General features: G+C 34.5%; 1 protein-coding gene and 1 pseudogene across 1 annotated transcript in view; both read left to right on the plus strand.

The window, feature by feature from the left end:
* Positions 1–16,105, plus strand: part of Znf277 (zinc finger protein 277) — a 123,505-nt gene extending 107,400 nt beyond the window's left edge. Inside the window, exons 7-12 of the mRNA XM_026408250.2 lie at positions 1,498–1,630; positions 7,991–8,058; positions 9,631–9,727; positions 11,342–11,384; positions 12,559–12,733; positions 14,061–16,105. Of these exons, the coding sequence (XP_026264035.1) occupies positions 1,498–1,630; positions 7,991–8,058; positions 9,631–9,727; positions 11,342–11,384; positions 12,559–12,733; positions 14,061–14,247 (703 nt within the window). The 3' untranslated portion in view covers positions 14,248–16,105. The remainder of the gene's footprint in view (positions 1–1,497; positions 1,631–7,990; positions 8,059–9,630; positions 9,728–11,341; positions 11,385–12,558; positions 12,734–14,060) is intronic.
* Positions 16,106–17,311: 1,206 nt separating this feature from the next.
* On the plus strand, positions 17,312–17,904 carry LOC113196702 (small ribosomal subunit protein eS24 pseudogene; annotated as a pseudogene).
* The last annotated feature ends 1,629 nt before the right edge of the window (positions 17,905–19,533 follow it).

The following is a 19,533-nucleotide window of genomic DNA, read 5'->3' on the forward strand; positions in this document are numbered from 1 at the left end:
TGCCAAAAACTGTACCTACCATAGAAAATATATCATGTAGAGTATGAAGAATGTACTTATCATGTAGTCTAAGAAATAGAACATTATTTATTCCTTTGACTCCCTGTTTGCCTTTCCCTTTTTTTATCTCCCCAGAAATCACTATTCTCAATTTGAAATTTTAATTCCTTTACTTTTCATTGTAACTTTTTTACATATTTAATGAAGAAATATATTTTCAAGGTATTAGTTAATTCAGTTTTATGTGACATATAGCCAAGTATATGTATTCTTTCACCTTTTATTTTTTATTCAAATTTGTATATAATTCTTCATTGTCCCAAGGTTATATTCTAGCAACCTTTAATATTTAAAGCTTAGCCTGTTAAAATAATGCAAGAAATTTTCTGAATCATCAAAATGGCTTTCAAAAATGTTTCTACTTTTTTTCTAGGAAAGGGCCCAAAGATTTTTTTTTCCCCCAGGACCTAGTTTTTGAAGAAAATATAATGCTCACTTGCCTGGAATCTCAACCCACTACATTAAGAACAGTAATATATTATAAATGAAGTAGACACAGATGTGTGATTTACAAAAAAAAAAAAAAAACGAAGTTCTTAACTTGAATTCTGTTATATTATTCAATTATGTTAAGATGAATAATTTCACTTGTTAAATGACCATTCAGTTTTAAAGACATGTTGTGCATTCTAATAGGATTAGCAATAATGAATATCAGTAATCACCTTATTGCCCCTAAGTTATTTGCTATAAAAGAATATGCTTATTTATGTGGTATAATAAGCAAAAGGGTGTTTAATAGAAATTTTTTAAATTCAGAACTAAAACATTGGAAGATTACAATCACTGAGAGTTCATGTAAAAGAGATTAGATTTACTCTGTGGTTCTGATGACTAATAGATAAAAATTGCAGGCAGTTTCAGCTGTCAGACTTGGTAAGAAAAAAACACTTTTGTTAGTAATCTGCTCAATACCGGTAATTACTGCTTTATTAAGTGATGAATTCCCTACTAATGGAGATATTCAAGCAGAAGGCATATGAGAATGATATAATAAAAACAGCTACCGTGTATTTTATTCATATATATGTATACATAACAGTTCATAATACCTAATAAGTGCTCAATAAATATATATGAAATTATAAAAAAAATCTAAAATGTAAATATTCAGTTTAGAAATCAGAAAGTAACAACAGAGAGGGCAAATATTTTAAAACTTCCACAGGTACTAGGGACTGGCAAACCTGCAAATTAGTTTACAGGATATACCTACCATGTGTTAATTATCATATACAATAGAGACAGTCAGTGCTAGTTGCTATTATAATTATTTACTAGTAGTTTGATTACTAAAGCAACAAGATAATTCCAACAAGGGTAGTTTGAATATTTTGTATGACTTAAAATGAATAAATACAACCTCAATAAAGGTCTCCTATAGTTACTATCCAAGAAACTTGTTTAATCTTAACAATGTTTGTGTATTTCTTTTAGTTTGCAGTGCTTATATTGTGAGAAGAACTTTAGGGACAAAAATACACTTAGAGATCACATGAGAAAAAAGCAGCATCGCAGAATCAATCCTAAGAACAGAGAATATGACAGATTTTATGTCATCAATTACTTGGTAAGCTTTCTTCTCATAATTTAAAATTTAATTGCAGTTCTACAAACAAAATCTTCCTAAAGGCCAACTAATGTTTGAATAAGAAATTAGCACAAGGGTTAAAATTTAATTGAGGAACACCTTCAAGCAGCAGTTAGCAGTGGTTTGCAAAACATGATTTGATTTGATTTGCATTTGATCTGGCAAATGCAAATCATTTATATAGTACAAATGTCATGTTCTAGAACTCACAGTGATTGTGACCAAAAAAGAAAAAAGTATATCATTTGGATGTCCACATACCATCCTCCACTTATCACCTTATCTATTAACTTGAAGCCAGAGACTACTGTATTCTCCTACAAAAACATTTGTTGAGCTCTGGTACTATGCAAGATGATTATTTAAAAGCAATTTCTTTACTCTTTCCCTTCCTCCCCACTAAAAGACTCTCCCATTTCTCTAAAAACATGTGTATCATCATTATTCTCTGTACCCGTTTTGATTTGTGTTGTTGTTTGGGGGGGGGTTTATTTTGTTTTGTTTTGTTTGTTTGTTTTATGATACTGGAAATGGAACCCACGGGTGCTGTACCACTAAACTTCATTCCTGCCACTACTTTTTCTTTTTTTGTTTTTTGTTTTTGTTTTTGTTTTTGAGATAAGGTTTTGCTAAATTGCTGAGGTTGCCCTCAAACTTGTGATCCTTCTGCCTCAGCCTTCCAAGTCACTGGGATTACAGGTATGCACCACTGCACCCAGCTGAACCAGCTTTTTTCTTTTTGTAGTACTGGGGATTGAACACAGGGCCTGGCCCAGTTTATTTCCAGAGTCATTTTTAGGGAAACCAATGCATTTGACTATGCAAGGCAACTTTTATTTGTTTGCCTGGCAGGGTGAACTAACCAGGTTACCTCTCTGAGGATTTTAAAAGCATTGAAAGCTCTCCTTGCCCAGAAACTTTGATAGCATTTGCTGGCTTCTATAGATTACAGTCTTTTGGGGTAAAAAGAGGTATTCAGTTGGAAGCATATGCCACATTGGGTACTTAGAAATATGGGAAGGGGTTTTGGATTGTCACAATGACTAGGGAATACTACTGGTCCTACCCTCCATTCCCCAACTTTTTAATTCTATTTAGCAAAGGAAGGAAACTATTCATACAAAGAAAGGAGTTAAGTAATTCTCTAGAGGGACTGAAAGAAAGATGGGGAGTTTTGTTTTTAACTGATAATTTCTTAAGCAATAAAAACTGGGTTTGGTTTGGTTTTTTTCCTCTCAGTATGAATGAATTAAAATGTAAACTCATTGGCCACAGAAGGCTAATTGAATATAATCAGCCCTTTTATCTATTGGATAGAAAGAAGCATATCCTGAATTATGGTGGAAATCTCTACTCTAAGGTTGGAATTTTTGTTTGTTCTGACATCCATATAATGTTAAACTGAAATTCCCCATGAGAAGCAAGTTTAGCATGTGTTTGAAGATTGACTCTGGGAGGTTTCCATGGTTTGCTTCAAATGTTTTACAACCAGCTAAAGGCAAAGGCACCCTTTGAGTTCTCTTGAAATCATTCAGTTGTACTTCCTAGAGCAAGTGCTGCTTCAGGGCCTAGCTTAATCCAATAGGGAGTGGACTTCAGTCTTATTTCTAAGAAGTATTGAACTACTGCAGCAAATTGTGATAGTAAGTTAGTAGTTCTTCCTTATGGGACTGTTTTAAACTAATATTCAAAAGCTTAGAATTAGTAGAACATTGTATAGCTGGAGGTATTTACCTTTTAAAGGATACTCTAAAGAATCTGCACAATAATATTCTACTGGCACTTTTTGAAAAGTATATTTCATTCCCAGGGCATCAAGTAATATAACTGTCAAAACTGAAATAATTAATAGGAGTGCCAGCTATATCTAGGTGAGTATGCTAGATTGTAATGGCCACATAGTATCCATATTTACTGTGGCAAATGATGGCTAAAGAGAAGATAAAGTTTTAATGAATATAAAATGAAATTAAATCACAGCTTTAGGGTATTATTGACACAAGTCATTTTTTTAAATCCAGTAACTATTAGAATACTTATTGTGGGCTGGCACCATCCTAGATATTTATATTAAACTTAGATATTTATATTAAATCATTTAATCCTAATCACATACCTATGACACAGGTATTTTTTTAGTTGTAGATGGACACAATATCTTTATTTTATTTGTTTTTATTTTTATGTGGTACTAAGGATCAAACCCAGTGCCTCACACATGCTAGGCAAGCACTGTACCACTGAGCCTCAACCCCGGTACAACACAGGTATTATTATTAAGCCTATATTATAGAATAGGAGACTGGAGCACAGAAGATAATTTTTCCCAAGTTCATATAACAATGAAAAGTATTTATCTTCTGAATCAGTTTTCTTCATTTTTCTTGTTCAGATAATGCATCTTATGCTTTTGGTTAAGTTTTTTGGTCAAGTAGTGGTGTTGATTTCATAATGATATTTTTACCCTCCCTTGCCTCTTTTGTAACAAACTAAAAAGTGACCCAACATCAAAGTAAGCTAACTTTAATCTGTGCATTAAGTCTCTCACCTATAAACCTATAGCCTAAGTAGCACTGTGCACCTTCCTAATAGGGTAGATAGCCAGTATCTAAGAGATTTTGGGGAGGAGCTTAAATTTGTTGTGATGCCTTAGTATTATGAGAATTCTGTAAACATCTTTGAAAATGATTGAAGAAGCCTGTAAAGTCTCTAAAGATATGTAATGCCTGAACTAGAGGAGTGCTTACAAGAGGCATCAATCTTAATAACTTTCTAGGAATATTTTAAAGAATATTGTTGTAAAAGAAAGTATTATAATACATGGAATGTGAATATAAATAGAGTAATGTGTTCCCAATAGTAGTAATGTGTAATCAGAGGGAAAAAAAGAGGGCCAACAGTTTCTCTGTTTTCTTTTAAAGTCCATTTAACATGAAAAAAGAAAAGTCATTAATATGAAGTAATATAAAATTTTACTTAAGCAATGAATAATAATAATGCTAATACTAAAAAGTTTTAGTAAATGAGACATTTATGGTTTATTCCTCTGAGGGAAAAAGCTGACATGTTTGTGCACAAAAGACAGAAGGATTGTTGTATTGGTAGTTGGCTCCTGGACATCCACTTCATTGGCTTCATATCATATGTTCTACATACATTTAAGTGCCTTCCAGGACACAGCTGCTAGAACAGAAAGTAAAACATTGCAGACAGGATGACTAATTTGATCACTGCTCTCAAAGAGTTCAGAGGTTGGCATGGGAGACAGACAAGTAAGCTTGTGTGTTTGAACACCTTGCAATGGTGTCTACATAGTCAGTATTTGACCTGTTTTATATCCTATGTGCAATAATTGTCATCCTTCCATAAAGTTCCTCCCCTCCCAAACACCTATAGAATCTCCAGTATGCAGTGATGAAAGTGTCCAGGATATCCTGGTAAGAGACTTTCCAACAGTCATCAAGGGAGGAGAGCCAAATTGACAGGTTCCTTTTTTCTTCTTAGGTTAGATTATTTCCATGTTTAATAATTCATATCCATTTTCTGAATAATAGCCAGGCTTGCAAATACATTAAAAATTCTTTGCAAAGTCTACTTCAAGTTCTCGGTTTGTTTTCTCACAAACAAAAGAGTTCAATAAGATAGGGTGGTTAAGGGACAAAGTACCAGTAAGTTTCACTAGTCATGTACTCCTGCCTCAGCAGGCAACAAATTGCTTGCCATCTTTCAGCTTTTGGCTACATATTCCCATGGTGCTCATGTATCAAGTCCTGAGTTTTCCTAAAGAGAATTAATTTTTTGCCATTGTTTTATCATTTGAAAATGTTTTACTCTTAAAATATACAAAGCCACATATAATAAATGTAGACTCTTAAACCTGTTTCTCATGGTTTTGTTATAGTTCACTCTAATTTGTTCACATTTTAAATGTTACTGTTGTGTGTGTGTGTGTGTGTGTGTGTGCAAGCATATGTAAGTGTGTGTACTGGGGTGAGTGTGCTGGTTGGGATCTTTTCTTTTTTTTTTTTTTCATGTTTTCTTCCACCCTCTCATTGTTCATAAGCCATCTGATGCTGGGGTTTGAGGGGGTGTTCTGAACATCTTTATTGATATGGCTTCCAAACTTTGTTTTTCTTGCATCCTTTGCTTTCCTAAATGATTCATTAGCAGGCACAGCATTTTAATTAAAGAGTTATGTGCTTTATTTTTTGTAATTTTTTTCTCTGTGGGTCTTGTTCCTGTAATAAACCATATATTTAACAGTACCAAAGTAGAGTGCTTTAGGGAAGCCTGGGCCATGTCACATGGTGATTGCTTATTTCCTAATATACTAATGAACATATATTTCTATTTTCCTCTCGAGTTTGATAAATGCTTGATACTATATTACCTAAGTAAATTCTTACATGTTGTACTGAACACCACAGAAATTGTAAAATTATGCTTTTCGGTTTGGAAATTTGACAGTGAAAGGTATTTTTTTTTGTTGTCCTTTTGGCTCAAAACATTTATTGATAAACATCCTTTTCCTATATCGTTTAGAATGATAATATCACAGATGGCTCATACTTGAATAATATCTTGCAGCAATAAAAGCATGACCAAAAGTCCTTATCCAGAGAGACCAAATATGGCAAGAAAGATTAATTTATTGCCAAATGTTCTAATAAAGATCCTGTTAATAGTGTAGAAGCCATTCTTGATGTCCTGTAATGATGTTTACATGCTTTATGATAACTCTGGGAAGTATACTGTAAAGTCCAAATTTACTATCTGTAATGATACCTTCAGAAAGTCTTATTAAGTTTATGGATGATAGATTTTTCTTTCTCCCCCTAAATCATAATGGTACTCACAGTTCTTTGTTTTTAGTTTATTGAATACTTTTGAGAAAAGTGAATTTGGTGTTTTTCCAAAAGAAGGATATTGAATACTGTTATCTGTGCTTATAGCAAGTCAAGCTGGAATTGACCCCCTCCAGAGGTTCCTGCTTAAAGGTGTCCATTAATACTTCTACATTCCTCTATGGTGCACCATCTGCTTTTGCCTAGCATAGTTTGAAGTTGGGTGGAGAGAGAAGACAGGACAAAAACAGGGAATAGCTCAAAAGAAATCACTGGGCCAGAAGAAATCATTCCTGCTCTTCACTCCATAAAGTTTTGCTGGAATTGGGACTAGGCTTGCCAGACATAGCCTTCACAAGGGAGAATTGTTCTACTAACTGTAAGGGATAAAAGGGATTTGAATGGGTACTTGAGCACCTACTCATGGCCAGTACTATGTGCTTTATAGACATCTTTTAGTCATCTTACAAAATACTGTCTAAGTTGTCCTCAAATTTTTAGATTTTTTCAGTTATAATCCAACTCACAAAATACTTTCTAGTACCCACTGTATGCATGAACAAAGGCCACATCCTCCTGGACAGTCTAGTGGGGGAAGTGAACAAATAAGAAAATAAACAGATACAGACAATGATTTAAGGTAGTGATCAGTACTTAGAAAAACAATAAAACATGACAGAAGGAAAAAAAAAAGTAACTTGCAAGAGGAGTATTGTTTTAGACATAGTAGTCCAAGGAGGCTCAGGTGGGATGGTTTAAGCAGAGTCCAGAGTGACTGAGCCAGTGGAGGCACATGGGAGAGCAGCATTTCAGGCAGAGGATGCAACACGTATAAAAGAGCTGGGTGGTGTAACTATGCTGTGTCCAAGGCATAGCAAAAAGACTGGTCTGGAGTAAATTGAGGAAGAAAAGAGGTATTGGGAAATAAGGATGGAGACAAGGAAGCTATGGAGGTCTCATAAGCCATCATCAGATCTGAATTTTGTTCAGAGTGATGGGACGCTGTGAGAGGGTTTGTACATACAGAGAAGTATCCTTTGAAAGACTACAGTGGCTGCTGTCTGGGAAATAGACCACAGAGGCCCTTGAGTAGAAACAGTCAATTTAGGAGGTTGTTTCAGATCTCTGTCAGGAGATATGGTGGCTTTTTTTAAAGATTCACAAGACATTCTAATACATACCCAGGGTTGAGAAAACACTGATTTAAATTTAAAAGAAAAGAACTTGATTGCAAGGATACTTCTGCTTCTACAAAAAGAGAAACATTGAAAGCTTATTAGGATATAACTATTCTTATTGCTGAAATAAAAATCTTAATATATCCTACCTGTATTGTTTCAAAACTATTTGAGTGAGTTTGGTTTGACTTTTGGTTTTTTAGTTTTGGGGGGTTTTGATTGTTTTTGTTTTGCTTTGTTTCGTTTAAGTTCTATGACTATTTTCTGTCTTCTTTCCCCTTTTCTCAATCTGTTTACTCACTATTCTTCCTACAAAGGAACTTGGAAAATCATGGGAAGAAGTTCAATTGGAAGATGATGGGGAGTTCCTAGACCATCAGGAAGAGTAAGACTTATTGCTGCTAATTAATTACTGTGTTTCAAGAGTAAGAAGATAATGCTTTGGTTTGGTCTAAAACTATCATTCCAAAGAGAAAAAATAAAAAGAAAGAAAATCCCCTCTTTGAGCCATGCATTTTTTCATGTAATATGGAAAGAATGTGAATTCAAAATAAGTCTTACAGAAAAATCTAATAGTAAAGACAGTTATTCCAACTAAATTAGCACAACAATTATATATAATTCAGAAAAAAATTTATCCCAAAATGCCTTGCTTATTCAGTTGATCTCCAGATTCTGAAATCTTAGGACCTTGGAACTCTCACTGGAGTAGAGTATATAACCTAATTATATTAGGTTATATTCTATACCTTTGGAGTATAGAATATAACCTGATTGAAGTTAATCTTTTTCTGTGTTTATCCCATTGACTACTAACTTAAAACATACATAGCTACTTTGCTTGAAATTACAAGTTTAAGAAGTATTCTTTTCAACCTGAAAGGATTCACTGTTAGTCATTCTCTTTTTAATAAAAGCTATTTGACCTTTTTTCTCTCCCAGGATTTTGGATTGAGATTATTTTTAGTGAAAAAGTCCAAAGTTGCAGAGGTACCATTTGCTAAATTTACTTGATATAGAAAGATTTAGGTAGCGAGTCCTCCAGACTATAATAAAAATATTTCCTTACCATTAGGACATACTAGTTACAATGTTTAATAGATGAATGCTGAAGTTTTAATGACATAAAATATTATAAATATTAATAGTCATGACCTTGAGCAGATGGGCTGGATGCATAGGATTAGGGAAAGTATTCACTGTTTTCTAATTGGGAAGCTTTAATGGAAATTGGGTTAGGTTGATCTTCAAAGTCAAAACAATGATGATTTCTAAACTTGCCAAGAGAAACTCTCCCATTTGAATTTGAATGGATAGTTCCTTGTCTTCACAATTCTTCCACACTGGCATTTTTACTTTTATTCACTTGACAAGAAGTATTTCAAAAATACATGCATGTAGATCAGGGAAGTACTAAAAGGGATCATGTATACTTTTTTAGTTCTCTGTTTAAAACCAGTTTTACAACTTGCCCATTTAAAAATGATCAGTATTTCCCTTGTGAAAAATACATATTTTGCTTTTTGAAAATGCATTGTTTGTCATGCAGAAGCGCTCCCAACATCACGCGCGCCTCACAGCACATACGCTTAGTGCTTGTGGTTAATGAGAGCAAGCACCACATCTCTTGATATGCTTCCTTTACAAATTAAACCTAGTTGTCTCAGGAAAACATTGCACTGATTCTATCTTGAAATAGCTGCTCAGAAGAATGGCAAATATGAGAAAATGGAGCAGCACCTGTTTTCTATTTATTTTAATTTCATGGTGCTGCTTTGAATTTCAAAAGCTATAGCAGAAAGTTATAATATGATGTGACAATCTTTACCAAAATGTCAGAGTTGAGATTGGCAGCATTTTCCAGGGATGAGAAAATAATACCAAGTCGCCATGTAATGCAGCCTCTTATTTAAAAGAATATCCATGCTTCTTGTTTGTTTCTTTCTTTTTACCCCAGTAAATGGTCTGATTGGGAAGAACATCCTGTCTCTGCTGTCTGTCTATTTTGTGAAAATCAAGCAGAAACAATTGAGAAATTATATGTTCACATGGAGGTGAGATACTTTTATACATTTTAATTTTGTTTCATTCTGACAGGAAGCTGATAATTATTGCACCTTTGTTTGCTTATATTTTGTTTTCTCAATCATTATTCCATTTGTAAAAGTGCATTAAGCAAATAATAATCAAAACAGAAGAGACAGGATAGGTCTATCAAGGAGAACCAGAGTGCAGGGCGGTTTACTTAGTATATATGACTACACCAGGGTGCCTATTAGTACTGGGATTACACAGACCACTAACACTATCCCACCTTTGAGATGCTTACAAGATAAAAAATAACAGTACCCAACTGTAACAGTAGAGATTCAGAGTCTTTTCATTGCTTCTGGAGAAAGCATGTAAGGACTATTAACTGGAAAATCAAGAACAGGTATGTTGCCATTTAACATTCCTGGAAGAATGGGGGAGAAGGTAGTAGGTTAACAGTGTCCAGGGTATGGTCTTATAGAACCTTCAGTTATCAAGATTTGGAGAGAAGAAATTCAGGTATATCCCCAGCCTGCTTTTCATTCTGGGTGCCATTTTTACATTTTAGTAAAGCTTGAAGCTAATAGTTCTAAATTTTACTCATCCAGTATACCTAAGAGAGACATACTCCCTACACCTCTGATCTTCAGTATATTCTGAGGGTAGGGAAGGGGAACATCATAATTTATATCAGCTTGAGGGCTGAAAGGTGATTATAATAGAAAAATATTTCTGAGTGATTCTGATATTCTCTCCATCTCTTGCTCTCAGCTACCTTTGTCAACAGTGGACCATGCTCTCTTCTTCATTCCTAAACTTTTTTAGTTCAGTAAAATAAGAACCTGGGTAGTCTTAGAAAGGTCTTCACCCTTATGAAAGCAGAATATGTGTGTATAGTTTTCTGTTTAAATTTAACTGCTAATAGCCTAGTGTCTTTCAGTTGAAAGGAACTGCAGTACCCTCTGCTGTGTAGGGATTCCATCCTCAATAGGTGGCTTCAACCTCTGCTTGGTCACTTTCAGTGACAATGTATCATAAATCCCTGATGATCATGCATGTGATGGCCATCACAGTTAGATGATGTCCGTCCTTCATCACCTTATATATTAAAACATTGACACAATTGCAGAAAGGAAACAGAATAAAGCAAGCCTCTGCATTGTGAAAATCAAAAGGAAGTATGATTTACAGGAATTTGGAAGTGAGGACAAACTTCCACGTTTAAGTTGTGTATTTGACAGCATAAAAAAGAAAACAGAAATGAGTGAAATTGCCTATCTGCTTGTGGAACAAAGTACCTGTATCCATAATTTTAGTTTAGATTCCCTGTGCAGTAGAACCACAACATCTTACCTGCACACTTTTACCAGACTACATATTTCAGACACAGTAAATTATGAAAACTATAGCTATACGCTACAAATAATTAAAACATTTTAACTTACTGATATGATTTCTGTGGACTGTGCTTTAAAAAGAAGTTGAATGTGAGGTGAAGTAGTTAGAAAATTTCAAAAGGGGAAGATGATGAACTCAAGCTATTTCTGGAGTACTCCAACTCCTATAAGCTATCTATATCTTTATCCTGAGAGGTTAAATAATTCATATGCTTACAAGTGTATTCATTACTTTTTTAGGATGCACATGAATTTAATCTCCTCAAAATAAAGTCAGAACTTGGTAAGTTTGATTTGGAAGTTATTTTCCATGATGCTGCATTTTTTAATAAGCCAACCTGTACATGATGACTGTGTTTTATAGCTGTGATTGGAGAGCACACAGCCAAAATGGTCTGTATAGATGGTCCTACCAGAGCTCTCTGAAGTAGTGATTCTCATCTGTTTTGAACTATAATATTCAAAAATGGTTTGTTTTCCTTCACATAAAATTTCGCTCACTTTCCTAAATGGATAAGTGCTTTCTAGGAAATATAAGTTAATGGTTCATTCTATCATAAAGTGGAGAAGACCAATAGAAAGAACACAGATTTTTGAAGTCCTATTAGAGTTCATACTCCAGTTCCAACACTTACTGGCTATATTACCTTGGAACTCAGGTCAGAAAAACATTATAATGAATAATGTATCTAAAACACCTACTGCAGTGTTTGGCAGTGTAGCTACCATTATTCATTACACATATATCCAACTGAATCATTCTCAGTATCATTATATGGAAGAATTAGGGACATTGAGTTATATAGTACCGATTTCCTCATGGATCTCAGTGAAGTTCTCACTTCTCACATTTCAGCTTATTCTGTACTTGCCTAGACTCTTGGTTGTGTTGCTCTTACAGACATGTATATACATTGTATATGTAATTAGTAGTCAGAAACATCAGCTCTAGAGCTAATAGCCAGGTGTCACATCCTAGTTCTGCCACTTACTAGCCATGAAACCTTGGAAAGTTTAATAATATGTAATATAGATATGATACTACTACCTGCTGGTGTTTTGTGAAGATAAAATATATTAATATATGGAAAGTGACTAGAATAGTCCTGAGCCCATAAGCCCTGTAAGTATTGACTCGAATTATTTGGTATGCTTTATAATTGCACTGCCTCTTCAGATTGGTTAATTAAGTGTCCTCTAAAAAATTATAACAAAGGATTTTGAATGTTTTCACCATAAATGATGTTTGAGGAAATAGATGTTTATCCTGATCTAACATTGCAGTTTAAATATGTAGCTAAGCATCACATGATAACCCATAACAATGTAGAAGTTTTATGTTTTTACATAACAGTGTAAAATATAAATTTAATTTAAACTTCAATTGAAAAGAAATTATAGCAGTGCAATATGGGTCTGACCAGTTGTCTAATGATTCTATATGCTGTCATTTTTAGGATTAAATTTCTATCAGCAAGTAAAACTGGTCAATTTCATTCGAAGACAAGTTCACCAATGTAGATGTTATGGCTGCCATGTGAAATTCAAATCCAAATCAGACCTAAGGACTCACATGGAAGAAACTAAACATATTTCACTACTTCCTGAAAGAAAGACATGGGATCAACTAGAGTAAGTAATTCCAAAATAGGTATAAACTTCTATGCTCTGATTTCTTTATTCCATCTCTTTAATTAATTTCTTTAAACTTAAAAAAAGGAATATATATGTAGTGTAAAAACAAATATTTTCATTCCTCAAAAACTTTATCTTAAAATAATCCCTTAGAAATAACAGCAACTATTTCATACTTTATGATGTGGCAATATATATAGCTGTAGACAGATACAGAAGTAGATATGGACTTTTTAAATTATATTTCACTAACAGAATATTGTAAACATCTTTCTGTTGTATCATTTTTAATGCTTTCTAAATATTCCATTATATGGCTTTAATATTCTAATTGTTTTTTGATATTTCAGTTGTTTCTTTTTGTTTTGATAAATAGTAAATAGTGATAGAATGAATATTTATATATGCCTACATTTTTGTGCACTTATTCTAATGATTTCATTTAGGTAAATTCCTAGAAATAAAATAACTCTGGATATGCATGCTGCTAGACTTTTGTATATTTGTTACATAATGGCACTTTGAAAATTAAACAGTTGGTCATCTGATATGTACCTATTGAGCTGTTGTGAGACTCCCAAGTATCTTTTAACAGTCTAACCTTTCTGGGCTAGCTCCCACATCATTCTTGATAACCTCAGCTGGGGAAACCAGCTATGGGGTTCTAGCTACCCAGGTTTCTCTATTCTCAGAGATTGTTAAGTCAGGTTCCCCCAAAACACTAGTCAAAAAACTGTAGTCTTTCTCCTTCAGAAAAATCTCAGATTTGTGAGAGTCCATATCTACTCGGATTGAAATGGTATCCCATTCTTTTAATTCTTCTTACAGAGATTAGATATGAAGGAACCAGTAATGATTAGATTAGGAAACAGAACACAAGGAGAAACCTAATATTTTCATAGGGTATTTGAAGAATTTGTGTTTGATAAAGTAACTATTTTTAACTTTGTTATATAGGGAATAACTGAGCCTTTTGAGTAGAAATTAAAGGGATGTCATTCTCATACGAAGGAGGTATTATCTAACAACTAGAGCTACCTGATATGAAGTAGGCTGCCTTTCAAGATAGTGTTTCTTATCAAATAGATATCAAGTAGAGGCTGAATGGTAGGTAGCAAGACTGGATTTTGCAAGGCTCATGTTAGACAAAAAAAAGGAAAGATAGTCAAAGTCATCTCCGGTAAAACCTTTGCAAAATTTTATGACATTGTTAGTAAGAGAATCTAGCAAAATTATAATAATGTATGTTTACGTTCAACAACTTAGAAATTTTCTAGACAGTTTATTAGTTAGGTTATTCAATATATCTGTGGTTGTTTTACAGGTATTACTTTCCAACCTATGAAAATGACACTCTCTTGTGTACACTGTCTGACAGTGAAAGTGACCTGACAGCTCAGGAACAAAATGAAAATGTTCCCATTATCAGTGAAGATACATCTAAACTAGATGCTTTGAAACAAAGTAGCATTTTGAACCAGTTGCTGCTTCAAGAGTGCTTGAAAAACTAGAAGAAACTGCTGCAGAAACAGTTTCATGTTTTTCTTCTGTGAAACTTATAGAATAGTTTAAATTTGAACACCAGCAAAATATTAATTCTTGATGAAATGATTTTTTGTAGTGAATGCTGTTTTCAAAAAATTAAGTTGAAAAATAAAAATGAGGACTTTTTATATTTTGGCTATAGTTATATTGTGTGACCCATCATCTTAAATCATCTCATTTCATTAAAGTAATAATTATCTATAATAAAAAATCCAGAAAGAAATGTTTAAATTTTTCATAAGCCTGATTTTAACGAGTTGTTTCAGCCTCCTCCCCACAGGCTTCCTTCATCCAATAAGTCACTAATTTGACAGTGTTGTTTCTCTGCTATATTTGTAAACCATAAATGTAATGATAAAAAGAAGAGCTACAGAAGAAGAAAAAATCAGAGATCTGTATAATGTACAAATTGGACACCATTTTGTAATAATCAAGCTGGGCACAGTGGTACATGCCTATAAATCCAGCAACTTGGGAGGCTGAGGCAGAAGGATTGCAAGTTCAAGCCAGCCTCAGCAACTTAGCAAGGCCCTTTCTCAAAAAGTAAAAAAGGCTAGGGATATAGCTCAGTAGTTGAGTGTCCCTGGGTTCAATTCCAGGTTTAAAAAAAAAATGAGCAAAAATTGATTATATTGTCATTATTGCCTTCTGTCTAGAGTTGTTAAAATCCCCTAAAATGGACATTAATATAATCAATTTTATTTTTCCATCCAATGTAATAGATTTATGACACTGTTTAAAAACTGCCACAAAATATAACCACAATACCAGTATAATACCTAACAAAATTAATGATAACTTCTTAATATTATCTATTTTCAGTCTTACCCAGTTATCTCAAAAATGTCCTTTTGCAGTATTATCAATCAGGGGACAAATATTGCATGCCTCTTGGTAAAATGCACTAATCAGAACAAAATATCACTTTTTTGGATTTCTACCAAAAATGTATAACCTGGATGTAATGAAGAAACATCACTCAAACCTAAGTTGAAAGACAGTCTACAAAATAATTGACCTTTACTCTTCAAAGATGTCAAGGTCATAAAAAACAAAGACTGACAAACTTTCTAGTTATTAAATCATAGTTCAACAGATGTATTGGATGCTGGACAGAAATCAGTGTTTTCCTTTTGCTATAGAAGACATTAGTGAGTCAGTTGGCAAATTTTAAATAAGGTCTATAGTAAATGTATTACTATTCTAGTATTTCATTATTGCACTATAGTTATATATTAGAATATCCTCATTTTTCAAAAGTGCACACTGAAGTGTTTAGGTGTGAAGGAACAACTATTTGCAATTTACTCTCAAAAAAACTGGGCTAGAGGGCTGGGGGTTGTGGTTCAGTGGTAGAGCACTTGCCTAGCATGTGGAAGGCACTGGGTTTGATTCTCAGCACCACATATAAATAAATAAAGTAAAGGTCCATAGGCAACTAAAAGAAAAAAATTTTAAAAAAAACTGGGCTAGAGATATAGAGAGTGATAAAGTAAACGTGGTAAGACCTTAGCATGGAGAGGGTAGGTGGAATTCTTAGTACAATGGGAGGTTTTCTCTAAATCTGAAATTAAAAGGTTTTCAAAAAGTCTTTTTTGGGGGGTTGTTTAATCACATTTCAAGGAGATCCATCCATTACATTTGGTTGACTAATTCATTATGGTTCTTGTATCTGTAGCAGTTCACATTTCTTTTATGCCATTTATTTGTCAATGAAACTGGATCATTTACTTCATTTTTTTAATTTGGATGATTGTATCCTTGTGTGACATGTTCCTGTATCACCCATTTTTCCTGCAGATTTAGAAACTTCATTAAATTTAAATTCAAAACTTTTTGCAAGACTACTTCATAAGAAGTACTGTGTAGTTCCTATAATATTACATCAGGTACATAATATCTGATGTACTATTTTTAGAGATAAAATTGCTTAGTGTTGGGCACAGTGGCATGCACCTATAGTCCCAGCTACTAGGGAGTTTGAGGCAGGAAGATCTCTTGAGCCCAAAAGTTCCAGCCCTGAGCAACTCCGCAAGACACTATCTCAGATAGATAGATAGATAGATAGATAGATAGATAGATAGATAGATAGATAGATAGATAGATAGATAGATCCATTGCCAGTTTGTTGTATCATTATAAAGTTCCCCATATCTTTCATCTAGTATAATATCCATTGGTAATTATTTTCTACATCTGTTATATTTTTTGAGGTTGTAATGGTGATTTTCTAATTCTGTCCTTTCTTTATATATAAATTCTTTACACAACATATATGTTACATAGCACTGTATAAACTGTATAATAGCACTTATATATAAATTCTTTACACAACATATATGTTACATAGCACTGTAGTCTGAGGTTCTAGTTTTGAATCATCAATGCCAGCCTGTATACACAGTGCCCCCAAATTAATCTTGGAGTCATGTGACCTGTCCAGAGTTTGAAAAGTCAGTTTCTCCCACATGTGATCCTAAATTGATTGGATTTATAAATCACAGCAGCTCTGACCATACCTTTAGATGTCCAGGCCTCCAGCTCTGCAGACACCTATGGAAAAATTTTCTTGAACACCAGGCAAAGAAATGGTGCCCTTATAATGAACAACGGCTAAGTGAAAGACAAAATTAAATTGTTTTAAAACGAAAGATTTAAAAAGTGGTCCTGTGGGCTGGGGCTGTAGCTCAGTTTCCTAGCACATGTGAGGCACTGGGTTCGATCTTTAGCACCACATAAAAATAAACAAATAAAATAAAGGCATGCTGTCTATTAAAAAAAAAAAAAAGCAGTCCTGTTCCTAGAACACTATTTCTAGGAGTCAGATCTCAGAACGTCAAGGAATGTATGGAATGTCTTCTACACCATTCTTCAGTCTTAGAACAGAAGCAATGGAAGAATTTAACAAAGTAAACCAAGAATAACAAGCTTGAGAAAGAGGTTTTTTGAAGAAAAAGTTGATAGTTTAGAGAACAAGTCAGGTAGATTTTTCTCTTTGTCTCCCTGGCTTTCTGAGGACAGACTGCCACCATGAATGTCACAGTAACTTTCTAGACCAGTAAGTTCATACCCAACGACTACTTCAGAGGAAACAAATGGTTGATGATGTTCTTTACCCTGTGAAAGCAACAGTACCTAAGAAAGAAATTTGATAAAAAAATTAGCCAAAATGTACAAGACCACATCAGATGTCATCTTTGTGTTTGGATTCAGAATCCATTTTGGAGGTGACAAGATAAGTTAATGATTCCTTGGATTATGCAAAGAAAAATGAACCCAGACATAGACTGGCAGGACATGGTCTGTATGAAAAGAAAAAGATTTCAAGAAAACAGTAAAAGGAACACAAGAACATAATGAAGAAAGTCAAGGGGACTGCAAAGGTAGATGTTAGTGCTGGCAAAAAGCCAGTCTCTGTGGTGACTGTGCAAATTGATTACAAGGATTAATAAACTGAAAACTTAAAAAGAAATGGTAACTTGGACCCAGTGAAATCCAATGGGAAAAGAAGCAAAATCTCAGGAAACTGTACTGCCTCTAACAGAAGGAACAAGAATGTGGGCCACTTCTTGGCCAAGTGCTTTTAGAGCTACATAGAGACTTCGTGGTAAGGAACTGCTCCTTCAAACCTGAGACAGTGATATCAATTATTCCCCGAAGGTCTCGACAGTCTAAGAAGAAAAATCAGTCAAAAGAAAGTAGCTACTCAAGGTATTACTTAATGAGTGTCCAAATGTCACTTGAATCAGATGGAGACACAGCATTTGCGGTGCCAGAGGAAACATGCCTGAGAAATTTGTACAGCTGAGACTCCAAATGAAGACGGCAAGGAAGGCAAAACACAGGAGAGCCAGGCCTGGATAAGTTATTAGGTCCAATCAGAAAATCCATGCCAGTTAGGATAGTCTTAACTCAGAAAGGTGAGGGTGGCCATGATATTATTGAATAATGGTTGCTTTTGTTCAAACCAGAACCCAGGGACTTAATCTTTCATAATGAAGTTTCCATTAAACAAAATATAGAACAAAATGTTAAATAGCACATGTCTGGGGCAGAAAGAAGAGAAAATTAGCTTCAAGTTTTTTTAACTTAAAAAAAAAAGGGAAAGAAGCCATCAGATTCTACAAGTAGCATAGACTTAAAGAAGAAAAGGAATCAACTTTGTAGTGACAAACTCAGTCATTCTGACTGGACTTGGAATTACCCCAGTTATCAGTTTGGCCTTCTGAGGGCAACAGCATCACTCTTCACTGTAGTCTCAAGAATATTCACAGCGTAATTGCCACTGAGGTAGGAGCGGGTAAGGAATGCACTCATGAAAATGGGGACAGCACTTCCCTGAAGGATTGTTGACTCCTATAAAGGAGATGGTCACACTCTTGCTTGGCCTTGAGCTTAATGGTTAAGCCCAAGAAGCAGAAATGAGGAGCGTTGGAAAGAATGAACCTCCTTTCCCCTAATATTTTGCTTCCATGAGAGAGAGAAACCCATTACATAACATTTTTTGGTTTCTCTGTGCCCTCTGTCACTACTACAAGGGACATGGATGAATTTTCTAACTGCAAATTAGCATAACAGGAACTTGGCATCTGTGCCTCAGCCCCTTGGTCCTTCTTGTTCTCTTAGAAGCCTGCCTATCTACAGAGAGAATATACATTCTGTTATTCCTCCAGTCTTCAAACCTTAAAATGGCAGGCAGGCTCTGTCCATGCAGGTGGAAGCCTCAAGTTGTCCAACATAACTAACTATTCAAAGGTGTCCTTAATTTAAGGGCTTAATGTTAGAAAGTTCACTCTCCCACTTCTATAAGCCATTTTTTTTTCAATATTATCTTTTTTTTTTCTTTTTGGTACCAGGGATTGAACCCAGGAGTGCTTAACAACTGAGCCACACATCCCCAGTCCTTGTTTTATATTTTATTTAGAAACAGAGTCTTGCTGAGTTGCTTAGAGCCCTTGCTTTTGCTGAGGCAGGCTTTGAACTTGCAGTCCTCCTGACTCAGCCTCTGGAGCTGCTGGGATTACAGTCACACGCCACTGCACCCAACCCAATATAATGTTAATTAGCAATAAAGGTAATATGTCATATCCCTCTGCTTGGCTATTTATCAAGTGACCCTTCTAGAAGTTTCATAGCCTATCTAGGATGGTGGATATGGCCAGGATATTAGGAAACCACTTCTTAGAGATTCACCAATAATCCAGGGAGAAGGCAAAATAGACATAGTTCTATGTAACACTAAGGTTGGGCAA

Source organism: Urocitellus parryii, chromosome 3 (genome assembly GCF_045843805.1).
Source record: "Urocitellus parryii isolate mUroPar1 chromosome 3, mUroPar1.hap1, whole genome shotgun sequence".
Classification (NCBI taxonomy): Eukaryota; Metazoa; Chordata; class Mammalia; order Rodentia; family Sciuridae; genus Urocitellus; species Urocitellus parryii.